Below are 19,649 nucleotides of genomic sequence, written 5' to 3' on the forward strand. Positions count from 1 at the left end.
GGGAGTTGTGTATGGAAGAGTAAATCCTTCTGTTCCTGGCACTAATATTTCATATCCAAAGTATAATATGTCATAAAATTTTATACAAAATGGTTTTCAATAGATAAAGTGTCAACAATAACCATTGATTTCTTCTAGAAAGCGTACAGCTGTTTTAACATGATTATTAAATTCCAATCAAGAACCAACCACATCCTTCATCTTCAGTCTGCAAGTACTCCTCCAACTATATCTGCCCTATTTATGTAAACTAATATCTACTCCATATGGTTTAACTTAATTCACATAATCTCTTGCTGCACAGATAACAGGGACACAGCAAGTTTGTTCTGCACTGTTAGCACAGGATCAGACCCCAAACACAAATGCTTATGAAAAACACTAGCAGTCTTAGGATTAAAGTTATCAGTTGGAGCCCTCCCCCCCATTTCAAGTCCCGCTATTTTTTGTTGATACGTTTGTTTTCATCAGATTATATCACTTCTAAATTCACAAATAACACTGTGAGACTAAGCAATGTTACTGTAAAAATCACACACTGATTTTGTTACAGTGTTAAGACTGTGGTGTTATCATATTACACCTTAGAGTAATATTTGTGTTACTTTGTTGTTCTAAACATGCATTATTTATAATAAATAAAATTATCCTAGTAGAAAAACAGCTGTCTTTGAGATCAAAAAGACCCATTAGACTACTACAGCGCTTGGAGACAAAGCAGGCAACCCAGTCTATCTGGGCAGAAGAGAGAATTGGGGAAGGGCTAAGATAAAACAGACAATGGTAGAAACTCCAAAGGCAAAATAATATGAAGATATTCAGTCTGAAGAACCTTGAGTCAACTGTAAATATTCTATAACCAATCTACACAGAGAAAAGTGAGAAGTGAGCATGTTGGCATGATCTCTGTAGAGCACTACTGTAATGTACAGTACTGCAAGTACTGTAATGACAGATACTACAACAAGTACAATGATACCAAAAAAGGAAGACAAAAAAGCTGAAGCAATCACTTCAAATTCTGTGACAGGAGAATTTGTTCCTCTTGCAAGAATATCCACTCTTTTAAAGTATGTTACTTTGTAAGCACCACCTAGTATTAGATTTTGTTACTATTATTTGCCTATGATTCTATGATTCTATATCAAAATAAAGTAGTAGATATTAATGGGGATTTTGCCAGCTGTCCCCAAACTCACTAAGACCAAGCAAGTTCAGGTGAGCACAAGAAAGGGTAAGGAGATAGTCACAAGATTCAAAAGGCAATCACCATTTTTTCCTGTTTTCCTACGTAACAACTAAATAATTCTATTTTGTTGGTAATACCATGGAATGAACAACGTACACTGTCCTTGTTTTGCCTGATCTCAGCCTCTTAAGCTTCATCTGCACTACACATGCACATATACCTGTACCACATGCATAAGTTAATAATAAGATTTTGTTGACATCCCCACCAGCTAAACAGCAATTAGTGACACTCCCCTGCAGACAAATCAGCTTTCTCCTTGTCAGCTGCAGTCATTTCAGATCTGGCCCTCCAAATCTAAACCACTAGCACAGTACAGCTGCAAAAGTCATCTCTCCTCCTACTCTAGGTCCATCTCCTCCTAGACTCTGTTGGTCCCCTGCCAAATCATATCCAAGTGCCTTGTCTTCACCTACAAGATCTTGCATAGTAATAAATACTGTGGAAATAACACAGTGGGCTGATGAATTATCAAGCAAGTCCTTAAAAAAAAAAAAAAAAAAAAGAATAAGACCTTACATTACACCTTTCTCCATCAATTACAGCCCTGACACATTTCACACCCTATAGCCTCCTCCATTTCACACTCCCTTGCCACAGTCCTGTGACTTACGTATTAGGAGTGGAGTTTCACAGACTCCCCCCTGCTGCAGCATCATAGAGGGAAGATGCAGACTGGAGACAGACCATAGTGCTGTAAAACAGCGATCATGTGCAGAATGGCACAGACCCACGCAGAAATGTTTCAGCAAACTCTCTTCAGCTGCAGCCTTGCACCATGGCTGGCCCCAGTCACACCAACTGATTTGCCCATTACAGAACTAGATATACAGACTACATCCTTTTCTGAGCTGCAGTGCAAAACATATGCAAATGCTCACCTTATACTGGGACACAAAAAGGTGATGCAAAGGTAGAGGGACTTGCAAGCACACTGATTAGTATAGTTACAGGATTGCAAATAGAAATCATTCCCTGTATTTTTGTGACCTAGCATTACGACACTCAGAGGTGTTGTAAGCGTGTGGATCTCCACTGATCCCCGCCTGCAATGTTTTTGGGCTTATCTAGCAACACATTTAATTACAGTTTGGAGATTAGACAGTTGGAAGATTAACTGAATCCTAAATATTAAAAGACAAGACTTTGAGGCATTAAGTAGTGCAAGCGTAGTTCCATACAGCACAAGTCCAGTTTCCTGAATAATTTATGATTCTGTAAAATCTTCACTGTAAAAGACTGCTTATACTTAAACTTTTCAAAGGTAGCAGCTTAAGTTATTTCTAGTCAGCTCATAAAAATCTGTTTTTAGCACTTTTTTCCTAAGAAAAAAGAAAGAAACCCAGACATACCCTAAGCTCAGTGAAAAGATAAGATTTTGGATATAATACTGATATAACTTCACCCTTTATTTTGGATGGGTTCAAAACAATACTAGATGAAAGTTTATGCATAAGCATAGAGAATCTGCCAAAATGAAAGTGAAAACCCTGCAAATTATATTTCAGACACCTTGACATATTATGCAGCACGCATGCTATCAGTTTCACTGTCCTTTCCTTTGCTGTAGGCCGAATGCTTGAATACCAATCTTATTAAACTACAACTCTGAATTTATCCACTATATATAACATTCCAGATGTCGTACCAGCTGGGAACAGGCCCTTAGGCCATCTTTGGTTGATTTCTTAGTCGCTTTCCAGCTTTTGCCAGGCATTCATCCAAAAATATGAAGCAAAGTGCTAAAAACAGATGTCAGAGTTAATGGGTTTTTTTCTTCATGGTAGGAAATACAGAAAACTTGCACCCTACACCTATTCTATGAAATATGAATGTTGTCAACAAACCGTAAGTTAATTTTAAATTAAATCATAACATAGCAAAGTTAATTCATACCCTATTTTTCTGACAACAGGCCAGCCTCCATCAGTCTGTTCTTTGAAAATATTACGTGGTCATTTGGATTTTTTCATTAAGTTGGAAAATCTTCTGATGTCACCAATCTGCAAAAACGGTTTCAAGCCCCTCATTTAAGAAAAAAAATGTTTAAAATGTAAACTAGACTGATTGCAATTCATGGTAAGCTTTATGACAACACTGGGTAATGGGAGTTATTAAATCAGTATGCATATGAGCTATAAAAGAGAAAGACCTGCTGGCCCCATTGCACTACACAAATGATTTCAACTTCCACTGACTGTAATAAGAAGAGAAGATGCTCAGATCTTCCCAAGAGGTGCTCTCTCTTTGGGGTCCTACAGGAATTTCAAAGAACAGGGCTGAAAACAAGGCCCTGATCCTGCCAACACTCTTGCACATGTGCATCTTTACTTATGTGGGTAGTTCACTGACGTAGATGGGAGTCCTCACAAGAATTAAGTTATGCATGTGCATAAATGTTTGGGCTTACAGACTCTAAGGTATGTGCATCTACCCTATCTTCTTCAGAGAGTGTTCCAAATTTTCTATCCACACTCAACAAAATATTAACAAACATATGTAGAACTAATACACAGAGACGTCGTGGTGCTGCCAGCAAAACTTCTCTTCAGTATGCAGGACTTTGGTCTCTCATGTAGCAAAACAGGACATCATTTCAATTCCAACTATATCTTAGAAGTATGATAATCTCTTTAACACTCTAAAGAATCTTTAAAATTAATTTTGGGGCAATACTCTTCATTAAAAGGGAATCACTTAACTGCATAGAAAAAGGACGCTTTGTAAAGAGTATTTTACAAAGAGTCCTCCTTTTCTTTACCTCACATGAATTAGAATGCAGAGTTGAAAATATGAGAAAAACAGACTATCCTATAGCTTCAATATTGAAGGAGCAGGAGAAGAATGAACATTAACTGGCAAGTTCATAGTAAAGCATAAAAATATCTGCAAAAAGAACAAAATCTTTTTCGACAGGAATAAAAAGATCAGGGCAAGTTTAAAACTTAGCCCTAGTGCATAAATAAGATACTTAAGATATAATTCTGATTCATACATTAGAATTCAGTATTACCCTAATGCAAGCCGTTACCACTGAAGCCAAAACTCAAAGGTGGTAAAATTTCATGGTTTATAGTCTGGCATTTTAACGTCGTTTATATCACCTATTAATAACACCAAGAAAACATTCAAACCAATGGACTACACTTCTTGTAAGTAAAACTGATATATTGTAAGTCTTTATTTTTCTTTTTTACAAATGGTATAACAAAAAGAAGTATTTTGCTGTGTTATATTGACATTATGAGGCACTATATGAGCTGTCTAAAAGAGCACAGCTTGTTTCTTCAGATTTATGCCACACATACCTAGACAAAGGAGGATCATTGACCTATATGCTTTGCATTTAAGCAAATGTGCATATTTTCAGCAAAGATTGGGCATGGGAGTGGAGTAGTAAACCGCATTTTGTCAGTATCTTGTGATGTGATTGGAGTAAAACATAATGAAACAGATCAAATATTTTAAAAACAGAATTCATTTCAGCATTTGTGGTGCATGAATAAATTTGCTTCTATAAATCACAGAAAAATCTGTGATCTTATGATCCTCACCAAGTCTGCCAGCAGTTGGTTCAAATTAACAAAGTTTACTGTACAGCAAGGCTTCACACATCTTTCTGACACCAAGTTTGAAAAAAATGTTGAACTTGTCTCTCTGCAGTATACTAAGGCTGCATTGATGTTTGTGGTTTGTAGGATTCATCCCATTTTCCAGTAATGCCTTAGCTGAAACTCTCTACAGTATTTCTTCTGGGGTACCTGAATTTAATCTGCCTGAAATCCATGGCAAATCTCCTTTTGCATTAGAAAAATGGACACCTGATCCAAAGTCTGTGGAAGTTACTATGAGATTTGGAACAAAGCCTAAATAATCAGGTAAAGGAGAACATATCATCTTGTATTTACAATTGCAACCATATCCCAATGGTTACTTTAAAACTGCAAAAACATCCCATATCATACAGCAGCATATTACTACTAATTTGTCTCACCTATGTGCAAATACTCTAGGCTGCTTCATGAACCTGTAAATCAGCTAAAGATTTGGTGCCTTTTTTAAAGTCCTTTTTCTCCTATGCAACATAAAAATGCTAATTGAAGAAAGGCTTATATCAAAGCACTAAACTACTTTATCATATAGCATGGCAACACAAGTAAAAAATTTCCCTAGCAATAAGATATTTTTATAAAGCTACATTATACAAGCTCAAGCAGCAAGAGGTTAAGTCTTATACTCTCAGAGTATTAAAAATGCCAGATTGTTTCCAGTTCTCAGAGGTCTAAGTGCCACTCCTTCTAGACCAAGAACCAGCTTAACAATTGCCTGTCTATAGAAAGGGTGAAAAAATGCCAAATGAGAATGAAAAGGAATGCTTGATTTGCCATCATTCCACAAAACCTTAGACCTATAATTTGTGTCAAGTACCTTCAAGTACTGAAGGCTAATGTTTAAGAACAGCATTACTCTTTACCAAAGACCACACTAAACTCAAAGCTCTGAGTACCTTTAACCATTGCCTCAAATCACATGCAAGCATTTATTTCTGTAAATAGTTTCAGACATTCAAAAAGAACTGTTGACATCCCGAGTGCTGGAGGTTGCATCCAATGTACAGTGGTTTCCTGTGGGGGAATGGTTTAAAGTGATTAAAAACAAGCAATATTTTTTTAAGGCTATGGCCTAAACAGAGAAGCAAAAAACTTCCATACATAATAGAGAGAAGAAAAATAATAAACTTTTTCATAACATGAAAAATGATTAACAAATTCCATGTAATTCTTTGTTGTTTTTCAGTACCCCCAGTTCTGTTACCGAAAACCATGGTTATCCTCTGTACCCTTAAGTCAAGTGTCAATAAGCTTCCAAGCCTAGGCTAAGCAACAATACTGGTAGGGAGGTACGCATGCATCCTAACACTTCAAATGCACCACTCCAAGACGCTTAGTTGGAAATCACAGCTACTTCTTTCTCTCCAAATCTGCATATGCTCTTTCTCCTTTTAAAGCCAAGCTGATTCTGAAGATATTTTTCACATTATTACTTCTACCTAGCCTTGCTCTGATCCTGAAGCTCAATCACTCTTGCACATCCTACAACCTACCCTCCAAATCAGTTCTGCTTTCTGTAACAAAGTCAGCAAATAACAGCATTTTCCTCTGTTCAGAGCTGTTTGACCTTCTTCCTTTTCATCAATCACAACCTTATCAGTCTCCTAACACAACCAAGTAATAAGGGCACAACTCCCCTTTGCAAACTGAGACAGCTGTTTATAAAACAGCATCAAGATTTAGCATCCAGTTACTAAAGGAGATCTCTTTCTGGCCATGCTGCAGCTGGATCACTTGACTACATCACATAAACACACTTCTATTAAATTAGATATCAGAAAAGACAGTTGCTGAAAGCTGGAAAATAGAAGAGACAGCCTGCTTATTTTGTCATTATATCAACAGCACATTATTAATGTGAGTTGTGAAGTCTGGTACAGTTTGTTACACATTAGGAGCATTTAAAATGCTTCAGATCTTACAGTATCACAACCTGTAACACTTTGAAAGCTCTGAAAATAATACAGTTGTCAGCAGTGATTCTCTCAAGAAATTACATTTACTATTTTTGCTGTTACTGCCAAAATCAGTAATTAATGTATGTAACTTTCTTCCTTGTGAGCAAATAGCTTTTGAAGTCTAATAGTCACTAGATATAAATTAGGTTTACTGACAACACTGACAGTTATTTTGAAAGAGTGCAAAATGAAATGACTGTTTGAAGTGGTAAAGTTGTTCTTTAGCTGTCCCAAGGCAGGTTCATTACGCAAGTGCTAACAATAAAGCACCATTTTAACTATTTCTCGAAATGAAGCCAAGCCTTGCAGATTTCTAAAAGAAATCAGCTTTTCACTGCATCTTTCACATTAGTGGCTTATAAATTGGAAGAAATTTAGTATATCTTCACCAAAAAGGCCGTGACATCCAACCTCTACTTTAAACCTGTTTTCCATGCTGGACAAGCTTGAAAGGATGACTGTCAAGGAAGTCATTCACATGCTCTATAATGTAACTTCTACTTAAATTACCCACTGCCTTGCAAAACAATATCAGAAACACCTTGCATGGAATGAGTCATTTCATCAAGCAAGCATTTTAACGTTATTTCAGAGCCAGTATAAACCAAAGATTCTTTCATTTTCGCTCTAAGACTTTCCATGTTAAGAGAGAGAAGCTGCTGTAAACCTTCATGGGTCTTTTAATGTTATCTGTGGCAGAAGCAGCACAGAAGAAAAAAAAAACCAATTCATCACATTCATCCTTCATGAAATTTCAGCAGTACAACAATTTCGTATTCTCATTTGTGTAAAACTTAACAAAAGCACTGAACAGCTTGAGAAGTTCAATAAATTTACCTTATTATTGAAAAAACTTAATGCAATCTGTTCTGGTCTGGACTGAGACCCATGAAAAGGCATAGTTCTAAAATTAATTTGCATTGTGTAAACAAATTAACTCATTGTTGGGCTTTATCAGCCTAAAACATCCTCTCTTCCATGTACATCTGAAGAATGGCTTTCCAGTTCCAGTTCCTACTATACTTGAAATATCTCTGATTTAGAAGCACTTCTCTACTATATCTCAAGGAACTCTCATTGATAGATGAGAGCAGAGGTGCGTCAGAGCTGTGTAAGTGTGGGATTATTTCTGCTGCCTCCAGATCTTTGAGGCTTAATTTAGAAGTCTGAAGCCAAGCCTTTATCAACGTCAAAATTCTTGGATAAGTACAAGTGCCAGCTGCTGGGGGTGCACTGGGGGCATGAGGAGGTCAGTGGTAAATTCACATTATATTGTAACAATCTCATGATTTATCACTGGTATTGATAAAAGAACATTAAATGAATGCCTATTCTGTATATTGCTAATTCATTTCATCGGGTGTCGTGTTATTAGTTCAATATATTAGTTAAGGACTATACAGTAGAATATTTGCCCAAGTACACATCCTTCTTTCTGCTCCTCAAGGGGACACACTTTATATTTATTGCTAGGAACCAAAAAAAAAATGTATTTGGTAAAACTCTTAAACTGAAAACCTCAGAACATGAAATACTGAACATGATGTAAATTTCAGTCCAATCTAAAAAAGGTAGATGGCAGAGACACTATAAAAAGAAGGCACTTTAACATTAAAGTTTTTTTTTTCATATAGACCAACTTCAAACTGAATAAACATACAAGATGCATCCAAGAAAAAAAGAAGAAATTAGTATCAGTAAGTAATGTGTTTTAGCAATTAATTTCTGTTTTCAATTAGCAGAAAAGATAGTTGAGATTATCATTCCTGCATTCCTACAAACAGGCATTTAATCTAATCTCAATCTTCTTTCTACCCAAGTCAATGGTCTCAGTCACGTACTGCATCCAAGCTGCCTTCAACACCGCTCCAAGCAGGCGTAGAGCGGAAACCTTTATGCGTCCCTGTATAGCCTTTTATCATCCATTTGTGCATCTTCAGTATCTGTCGAGGGGAGAAGGAATAATAGAAAACACCTGAAAGTTAGTTCAGGTGGCCATTCATGAAAGGCCATTCTCCTTTCTTCCTTGAGAAATCGTTCTGGGGGAACACCTTGCAAATGAGGGGCTGCTACTGCTACCTGGGAATCCTCTGCCAGCTGCTGAAGCCAGTACTATCACAGCCACAGGAGGACTAAGGATCTAGGCCAATGAGTTTTACCATGGAATTTAGTGGAATAGGATTACAGCCTCATAGTAGGTATTTGATCCAAATTGAAATGATATAGAGTGTGTTTTCTGCAGAAATTGTATTTTTACAGATTCCCTGTGAAGGCACTTAGCCTGCAAGAGGTGAAGACCTACTGGCTTCTGTATGTATGATTTACACACAGAGACCTTTGGCAGGGTTGGGACTAATGCAGTAGTACAAAACAAGAAAGTCTGTAATTCTTCGTGCACAAAGGAAAATGTACAGCACACAGCACTTCCACTGCTTGCTCTGAGCAACAAAACCCTGAGTTTAAAATGTTAGTTGGTGGTTTTTAAAAGTGCCAGGTACCTATTCAGTTTGCCAATAAGAAAGAGTGTGTTTAAACAGTTGTCAGATCACTGTGCAATGTATCACACACACGAATATATCACTAATGATATAATTACTTGTGCATATGCTAGTCACGCACTTCCAGCAAAAAATTAGCCCAAACAAAAGTATTGTTTGAATAGGATCATGCCTGATTTACACAGTACCAGTCTCTGTAATAGTAGTTTTGCAAAATTGTAAGTGGTTTTCATTTGCTCTTAATCCCTGCCTCCTTTCCCCCACCTTCCCATTCCAAATCAGAAACACATTTCTCTTTATTAGGGAGCTAATTTCCCTATCCAAGTAATATTTGGGGGGGGGGGGGGGGGGGGGAAGACTCAACAAAACCACAACTTAAAAATAAAAAGGTCCAAATTAAAAAGTAACAAAATATATAAAATTAAAAAAAGGAAACCAAAAGCACTTAATTTAACCTTCAGATGAATTTCCAAGAAAACACCAAATGATGCATTTTACCTTCACACAGCCTTACAAATACATGTCTCTAAACTCTCTGAACATGATTTAAAACTCATTATTAACATCTGTAGGATTAGTATGGAGTGCCACAAACCTGACCTCGTAATTTGTTACTTACATAAGATGTCCAGCTAAGAAAATGGAATGATTTTGCAGGGTTCAGTGGAATTTGTGTTATCCTAATATCAGCATACTGGCTGAATAGGGACTGCAAGTCAGTCCCCTACTCAGCTGAAGGGGAATATTTCTAACATAATGCTGAAATTTAGGTAGTCAAGTCTTAACAGTTGCACCTCTGGTGCTTAGATGTAATTAAGTCTATCAATCAGCTCACTCTCAGAACAAACAAACGATACCACCAGGAGTGTTCACTTTGGAAAGGTTTGCATTGTAGAAGAAAAACGCCTGAAATAAGTTATGTCCACTTGAGAACAGCTTGTTCCATTCAAAAGAGAATCTTTAAATGAAGAGCTAGACAATGAGATTCAAAATGTTGAGTCTTTTTAACAGTTCTGAATCCTTCAGGGCATCTACAAAAATATAATGTCACAGCACAACACAAGTTTCTGGCTCCTTCTCAGAAGGGGAATACTGGAGCTTTATGTATTTGGGTAGCAAGTGTGTCGTTAACCACAAAATTTACTCCCTCCTCAGGATTAGAGCTTGTCTTCACTAATGTGTTAATTTGAAATAAGCTTGTCCTTTGCATGACTCCTCTCCAAGCCCAAAAATTTCTAGCTCCATTTCACTGGTGATTCACATGCAAACTAGCTGGCAATGGAATAAAAAGGCTCAGATTAGGAGCAGAAGCCAGCAAGCAGCTGATACTCAAAAGCAGGCTGCAAATCACATATAGTTCTAGAGGCAAACCAAGGAGGTTGGCAATCTTCACCAAGTGCATTGGGGAAAGCAGGTGGAAAATAAGCGGAAAAAAAGGCTTTCAGATCAGCTGGATCCAGAAGACAATTCGTGCCTATGTAATAATTTGTTTTATATGTACTTACACAACAAACACAACTATTTACTGCTGGCTGACTACAAATATAAAGGTGGAATAATAGGTTCCATCGGTTTATTTCTACATTCATTTTATAAGTCATCCAGATCATGGATATTTACTCTCCCAGTTTGGCATTCACTTGATGCCAGAGAAAGCTTACTTATTAAAAGAATTGTAACAGCCTCAGTCTGTGTATTACAAATTGCACAACTAATTGTAAACCAACTCACTGGTTTCTGCCTTACCTGGTGTAACTAAACACTCAAGTCTGAAAGTCTACATTTTCATTATTTTAATTACTTACCAAGTGGTTTCAAGATGCCTATATTTACCACTCTCTGATTGCATTTTTTTTTTAAAACTGTATTTCTTCCTCAGGATTAGACTCCATCATTCCATATGTCTAATTCCTGAATCAGGGGTCCTTGTTATGAGTTTAAACTGGTAAACATCATAACATTTAGAAGAAACAAGGTCATCTAAAAAGCCAACTGGTCAAGCAAACATCTTCTCACTTTGCACATTTCTTTCCTTCCCCACCCAAGAGCTGTCGCTTTCAGCCTGTCAAAGTGGAAAGCTCCTTCAAGCATATTCAGTTCAACCAAGTTTTCACTGCTGTCCTTGTTGGTGGTCCATCATATGGAATGGTTTTAATACTTGGAAGCAATACCTTAAGTGTCAGAAAACAAGAACATTTTATTTCTTTAAGAAAGCTTTCCAGTACTACTAGTATTCTGGAAAAGAAAAAAATTCCTCACAGTAGATTAAAAGGTGAAAAGCCAAAAGAAATCAGAAGGAAAACCAGGAAACTTTTCCTCATGGCAAGGTTTAACTTCTATCTCAAAGTTGGGGGACAGGCTACTACTTATATATTTATTTTAAAACTCATTCAAAAATTATAGGAGAGGGTCATATTTTTTTCAGTCTCAAATTTCTAATGGCAATTGAAGTCTTTGGCTATGCATCAAAATCTCTTTGGTACTGAGTTAGATTTAAATTACATTGACACAGCAGAATTTTAGCAATGCAGTACTCAATGCGCTGATGCAAGACATAGCTTGCTGAACAATGCAGGAGCTATAAGAAAATGCACAGCGCAAACATTTCTGTGTTTCTGGTTTTTGGAAGCCCCCAAAAGTATTTGCTTTGAATCACTGTTTTTCCCTGAAGATAAAGTAGTAAATGTGTCAAAGCTGTAATGTAACATCCTATCCAGATGTCACCTCAATGAATAAAGGGGACAGTATTTAATCAGGTCTTACGAGGTATTCTCTTCTACCATCAAAAAGAGGGGGAAAAATACATATTCACTGAATTTTGAAAATATCTAACAAAAAAAAAATCATCTGCATGTAATTCTTAAGTACACACATAGCAACTGAATATGCAAAGGGTTTAGTGCAATCCTGTACAAAAATGAGAGCACAGTTCTGCCAGACTAAACCAGAACAAAATGTACTATCTTGCATGTACAACATGAACCCATATGTAATTTTGCTGGGCTAAAACAGAGTACAGTGTGTTCCCATTAATATTTACTCATCTTCCATTTCAAACTGTAAGCTTGTCTTTTCAGATAGCAAATACTTTTGAATATTTAAGTAACAGCTAGTTCTATTTTACTGAGATTACTTACTAACAAAGGAATGAATGATCCTGATTAAACTGGCTCCCCGCTTGAAAAATATCACACACAACAGCCAAAGAAAACCCCTTTGAAACATTCCTGTGTTTGGAGGATGTAAAGGAACTAATCTTGGATCATGACGACGATGATGATGATATATAAAAATAATATCCATCTATCCCAACAAGTTGGAAATTTTATTGGCCTGGGTATGAGGAAGAGTGCAAGGGGAAAATATAAGGAAGGAACACTTTTCCTGCAAGGTTCTCAACATCTTGTTGGTTAGCCAAAAGAACAGAGGTTGTGACCCACCCTCTTCTCCCACCCCTATGCCAAAGTCTTAGGAAGCTCTCATCCCTTAATCTGTTCTGCTCCCTTCCAGGAATACAAAGGGAGGGTGATTTTCACAGTGTATCAGACAAGACTTCTCTTGTTTTGCTGGCATCAAGTGCACAAGGTTATTTCACTTTTCCAATTTTCAAATAAACGAATGGATCTTAGAACGTACAGGAACACCAAGACTGTGTTAGGTATGTCCACAGAACAATTCTGGTGTTCAGGAAAAAGAAAGGAATATATTTCCCGCAGGCCAACACTCATTCACAGTGGGGAGGATAGAAAGTGAATTGAACCCTCTGGTTTAAGACTTCCTTCCATTCATATAGTAAATGTCATATGAAAGAGTAGAATGAAACACAGACAACAAGAAAACACACAACACTTCAAAGCTTGGTTTGACCACATTATAGAAGTTAGTTTCGTATGAACATTTCAGCAAAAACATAAGTAAATTATAACTGTACCTTATTACAAACTTATGATTAATGTCCTGGAATGTCAAGGAGAATTGTCTTTATATTTACCAAAGAATTCTTGGTTTACTCACTGGAAGGTAAACTGGAGATGTAGAACAGTTCCCATCTGCATTCAAGGTGTGTAGATTTTTAATAAATAATGCTTAAGGACAGAGCTTCCTTTCAAAAGAAACTGCTACTTATACAGTTGTTTTTATTTTCAACAATCTGATGTTTTAGCACCCCTTTCAGTCTCAAGAATTCAAATTTAATTTATATTATTTGCTAAATAGAGCAGGCTTCAAAGCTGAATTAAGCTTGGCTTCAGTATAGGCCAGTGCTGGTATTTGAGGGGGTTTGGAGAGGGGGATTTTGTTTTTTAATCAGCTGTCATTCACATATTCCAAACAGTCTATTCAGAGACTTAGACTATTCCCTGTTTGGATTTATCATCTTCTCTAAAATGTGCTCCATTTAGTGGAAACTGTATTGATCAAAGTGTATAACTTTTATAGTGTTTTTCAACTACTGTCATTAAATACAGCCTGAGTTGCACCTGCATTTTATTGTCCTGTAAGTTATTGCCTTCCCAGGTGTTTGTTTGAGGAGACATCTTAGATAAGTACCTTTTCTGTTGATAATCAAAATCCTATAGGGGAGCAAAAGCATGAAGTATTGTATGTATATTTAAAATAAATTCACATAAATTACAGTAGCTCAGCCTGCTTCCTATTTGATCTTTTCTGATTCCTTTTTTCTTCCTAAAAAGATACTCAGCCTAAAGCTTTAATAAACTCATCTCAGCTCTCTTCTCTCTTTAGATCAGTGGTGAGCAAACTGCATTTCTCCTGGAAGGAGACCATCTTTCAAAATAAAGCTGCCAATCACCTGACTTGCATACCTTGTGACTTCAGGGCAAGCTTGTCTCCTCTCTCATTTTTACAGGGAACGTTTCCTAACAAATTCTCTCCTCTTAAGAAATGTACTGTGTCTATGAATGTAATTCAGACTGTTTTGATGTGAAGTTCAACTGACTTCTGGAACACATTGTGTTATGAGTAAATTTCCACAGCATGCCACACATTTCCTAGGTTTACTTTAGATCTTTTGCCAAGATTAACAGCATTTCTTTCATGTTGCTTTCTTTACATTTGTATTTATATTCCACATTTAACATAATGGGTCTGGAGAAAGCATTAAAGATCTTTAACTTTAAATTACATAATTTGTTGCTTTCTAAACACTCTGCTTCATCCATTATTACACTTTGCATTTGTTTCTTTATGATTCACTCAACCTTCCCCTCTGAAAACTTCATGAACTACCAAAACATGGTGTACTTTTCACAGGCTGGGAAATGCAAGATCTGCCTTGTACTGATTAATCTATGAAATAATACAATTTAGGATAGCTCAAACAATTCACAGAAAGGACAACCACCTCTAATCCTACATATTTTACAGACTAACTATAAAAACTATTAACACATCACTAAACATTGTTGTTCTCCTGCATCCCATTAATATAAGTGGTGTTCTACAAATATGTGCCTTGATTTTCATTTCATGTAATGTGTTATTCAATTTGCTACGAATTTGATGAGCCTTCAAAAGACAATACACACTTTGTACCTTAGTTTGTTTCCCAGTAATGTATACCTCAGGGTTACACGAATGTGAGAATTTATCATTTTCACATGTGGCATACTGACCTGGTCATCATAACGGTACGTGAGGAATTGTTCCCCCGTGGTATCCTCAAGAAAACTCCCCTGTGGAGAAAGTGCAAACTCAGGCAAGAAGTATGCACCTTGGGACTGCTCTGCTCTCGTCTGTAAGAGATTCAGAAAGGTCACATTACAGCTACTGCAAACACAAGTCAAAATTTAAGAAAGCCTCTATGCATATAACTACAGAGATTAGACTTGAATATTTTTTTTTGGGGGGGGAGGGCTGTGTTTTCAGGCACAGGATTTCTGGGTGCATATTTGGCTACAGAGGTCTCTGACAAGGATATGCCAAATGCTTACAGGGGTCCAAAACCAACACAGATGCTTCAAATAGCAGAATCCTCTATTAAACAAAGATACCATCTCTGGTTTATCAACCACCACTGCTGAAAGACACTGAAAACTTCACTGGAAAGCAACATTAAGCTACAGTTTCTTTTTCTTTATACTCTTCACTGGACAGTTGCTGGCTGCTGCAGGTAACAGCGTTTTGGTTAAATACAGTGCAGTTATTCTTACGGGAAAATACAAAGACAAAACCACAGAATAACTCAGCCTGGAAGACATCTTGAAAGCTCATCTAGTCCACCCTCCTCAAAGTAGGGTAGTCAATGAAACCATGACAATGAATTATTTTCAGATCTTGCAGGAAGATATTACTGCAAAGAAGAAATCAGAAGGGAGCAGGGAATGGCTGGACCAAACACCAGGCAGTGGTCTTATCAGTGCTGTATGCTATTCACAATTGGTGGAGAGCAAAAGTCATACTGGGAAAGGAAGGGCTCATTTTGAGCTACAGAGGAGCTAATTGTGTCAGACCAGGCATCAGTACCTCCAGCTGGGCTGTCTGACACCTGAGCCCTTATTAGACAAATGGCTTTTGCTTAACTGATCTATGCATGTTCAGTAATCATAACACACCTGATATGTGCTAGACATGTTGAACATGCTGGTTGAACACTCTCTCATTACACTGTACATCTAAAGCATCCCAGATAAGTAGTAAAGGTACTGCACAGACTCTTACATCATAATTCCTGCTACACTGTAACTTTACCCTGGGAAGCTAATTGGTTTGCATACTGGGTAAAATAAGCAATTATCTTCTGAATGCAGAATATTGAGTCCAGCTGTGTTGGGAGAGAGTGGAAAAAGCAAAGAGATGAAAATTACCTTCCAAAAGGTTGCAGCCTTTCAGGAAAGAAAACTAGGCCTGAAATGTACAAGTTTCTGCTGGACATTTCCCAATGATTCAATTTAATAAATAGGGTTTCATTAAATTGTTTGTTATATTTTGACATATATATAGTAATTTTACATGAAAGCTAGCAGTTTCCATCAACCACTTTCCAGACTGTTGGCTACAACTGTACCAAATATAGGTGTGTAATCTCAGTGCCAGATAACTAGAGAGTTCAAAAGTAATCCACATAGTTTAAGCAGTTTGTGGTGGAAAAGGAAGGCAGGACCTTCTGCAGTTTCTCTCTTGCAGTAAGTTCACTTTCTGAAGCTCACAACTTATCTCATAAAAAGCAGATGACATGTCATTCGAAATGCGGGTCCAGAGAACCTTACATTGCTTTTACTTACTCTGTTCTGCAAAAGAAGCTGTCAGCTTCTCAGGCTGTAAACCCCATCATTCCTGACAGCATTAGATTAACATCCTTGTTTCAAATCAAGCAGTCTTCATATAGACTAGAAATATGTTGCAAAGGACATGTCTAGACTAGGGTAAAAGGTTGTATTTTAGCTTGCAAAACTGAACAAGATTTGAAAGAGGATTTTTTCATCAGGCCTGCATAAGAGCAATTCATGTTCATGTCACCATGACATTTCTATAAAGCCTATTGCAGCACTGGTCTCACTTGCACACTTTAGCCAAATGACTTTTTATGCAGAATTAAATCATAAAATAAGAAGAATAAATCTACATTTGATAACAAATTCCCCATAAAGCTAGTGAGGGCCACAGTTATGCTTCTTACTGTATCCAAGCTGGCTGCAACCAATGCAAACCTTGACATGTTAAGTATAACCCAGACAAGAAACTGGCTGACATAATCTGGCATTTTTCCCCACTGGTTTCTCTGGGCTATCGATAGATCCTATGTGAGGGAATATGGCAATGATGTAATCCTATGATTTCAGCACAGGACTAATGGATAAGAGATATGCACTTTAAATCTCGGGTGGCCTGTGTTAAAGTACTTTTCTACCTCAGTGCCCCCAGGTGTAAACCACAATTACAACACCAACTGACACACATTAATGGTGTATTGTTAAGTTTAGTTTATATTTGTAAAATACTTTGGAAAAGAATAGTGTTAAGTGCTAGCAATTTATAACAATAGTTTTGAAAGAGCTGCCCAACCTACAGAGAGAAGAGTATCCAAATAAGCCAGAACACTTCTTAGATAAATGTATATATCACATTGTTGCCTAAATTCCCATAAACAAATTTGTCAGTAGGATATGCAGTGATTAACTTGCTTGTGTTCCTCATCTTCATAAGCTAAATATTTAAAATAGAAAGTCTTTGGACATTCATCAGTATTATGCTTTGAATAGAAGAAATGCCAACTTTTGAAGCTGAAATAACAATGTAATAAATATGACATGAAAAACTAAGGGCTTCTCTCAAACACTTCAATTTTCATATTACAAGCTAATGAGCAGCTAGCCACTGGAAAAGTAGAAGAATGCTTGCTAGATTAAGGCAAGCAAAACCTGGCTTCCAAGTATGGAAAAATTTAATGTAAACTATGAACGTTTTATAAGGTTACACAGGAGGTTACAGTGGAAACTGATCTGCTAACTACAGCAATAGGTACTGCTACCTACCCCATATAACTAAAGTAAGGAAGAATCCAGCAAAGCATTTAATGAAAAATAAAAATCTACTGAGAACACATTATGAACAAATTATCCTGGCAAACCAATGTTGAAGCCAAGCAATTACAGCTAATGAACAACCCAAATCAATAAGTACAGTTAAAAAAATAGATTCAAATGTTCAAAGAACTCTTTTGTATTGACTTAACAAAGTAGCAGAAAAACATATTTTCCCTCCAGATACAGGTACCTTCAAATAAGCTGTACAGGTCCAATGCGCTTTCATTCATACTGAACACAAAATGCACTGTTTGCCCTTAGTTCACTTTATTCCCTACTGAGGAATCTACCAACATTCCTTTATATTTCTATGGGCATTTTTGCTTAAACATGACTCAAATTTCAACAATCTCTGATTTTATAGTATATTTGGGATCATCTCTGAATGATTTAGCTAATCTGATATAAATTCATGTTTTAAACTAGACTACAAGTGCAAGTTTCAGAAAACAATTATATTTCATGCTAGTGTTGTAAGTCTGTTTAATGGCCAGTTTAATGTTAATAGCTTTAAGTTAAACATTAAGTTAAACAAGTACACTTAAGATTTAGAACAGGCATTTTAAAACAGTTTTTATGATGATCTTAAGCATATGAAGACAGCAGAAGATGACAATGTAGCCAAACAAGATATAATAATAATCACTGTATAAAATTCTTTAAAATGAATATATCAGGGAGCAAGGAAGTATGACAAAGGAGAAAATTTAGAAGCTGGAAACAGATCAGTGTTTGATAATCTTTCCAGGCATTGGTTAATCAAAACATGTAACTCATTAGTCAGAAACAAAAAAAACCAATATATGTCTTCCATGCTACATCATTCCACCTATGTGAGCAAGAACTATCCTGATAAGCAGATAACGTATGTAGGTTCTGGGAAGTGTAAAATGGCTCTGTTCATATTCAAAGGCTTATGCTGCAAGCACAGCTTTGATCTCAGGTTGCAATTGCTTCCTCACTCCCCACCTGAGTGCTTAAAGACTAAATAACTCTCCCACTTTCAATTGCAGAAGACAACACGAATAGCTTATATCCAAGTTTCTGGATTTTTGATCTCCTTCCGCTGAGAGTTTCACATTGTCATTTTTACTGCTGCCCAGTTTCACTGCTCTATATGCTACTCTGACTAGAAGCATCTGCCCGAGTTGAAGTTGCTGGATTTGGGTATTCTATATTTTATTATATTACTGAAAGAGGGATGATTACTGAGTGCTTCCCAGCCAATGCTGACATTAGCAAGTAGCGTGGCCAAGCAGAATCTGCAGACAAAAATAGTGTGCATGACCAGATGCCCACATAAAGCATATTTTAAGGTGAAGGACTTACTTTCAGCTAGCTCCTACGGGCTGTGTATCTCTCAGTGACCAAAGCACAGCAGGTGTGCTGCTGGGGTACATCTTCTAGTTCAGTTTGACCAAAAAGGAATCCCATTTAGCAGAGCCTGAAACCACCATGCAAATTACTGCAACTGCTCTTTTTTTTTCCTTAATAGCCAGGATTCATATTAACTATTGCCATCCAATTCATTTGTAATTACTGAATCAGAGCAATCACTAAAATGTAGAGCTGCCCTATGACTGAAAATTACAAATATCAATCATCCATCATTCCTTCCAAGTAACAGATTCACAATTTCATCCAAGGATTTAAACTGCTATTGTAATTCCAGATAAATTAAAAAATGTAACTTAGTGTACAATCCTAAGGGATCACTTGATACAAAGGCTATGAAAAAGTTCAACTGGACCTCATAATAACAAGTCACTATTCTATTTAATCACCATAAT

At 36.8% G+C, this 19,649-nt stretch overlaps 1 protein-coding gene across 1 annotated transcript in view; it reads right to left on the reverse strand.

The window, feature by feature from the left end:
• The window catches only part of ADAMTSL3 (ADAMTS like 3), a 177,678-nt gene that overhangs the window by 133,724 nt on the left and 24,305 nt on the right, over nucleotides 1–19,649 (reverse strand). The window contains exon 2 of the mRNA XM_005148730.3: nucleotides 14,950–15,069. Coding sequence (XP_005148787.2) covers nucleotides 14,950–15,069 — 120 coding nt within the window. The remainder of the gene's footprint in view (nucleotides 1–14,949; nucleotides 15,070–19,649) is intronic.

Source organism: Melopsittacus undulatus, chromosome 9 (genome assembly GCF_012275295.1).
Source record: "Melopsittacus undulatus isolate bMelUnd1 chromosome 9, bMelUnd1.mat.Z, whole genome shotgun sequence".
NCBI lineage: Eukaryota > Metazoa > Chordata > Aves > Psittaciformes > Psittaculidae > Melopsittacus > Melopsittacus undulatus.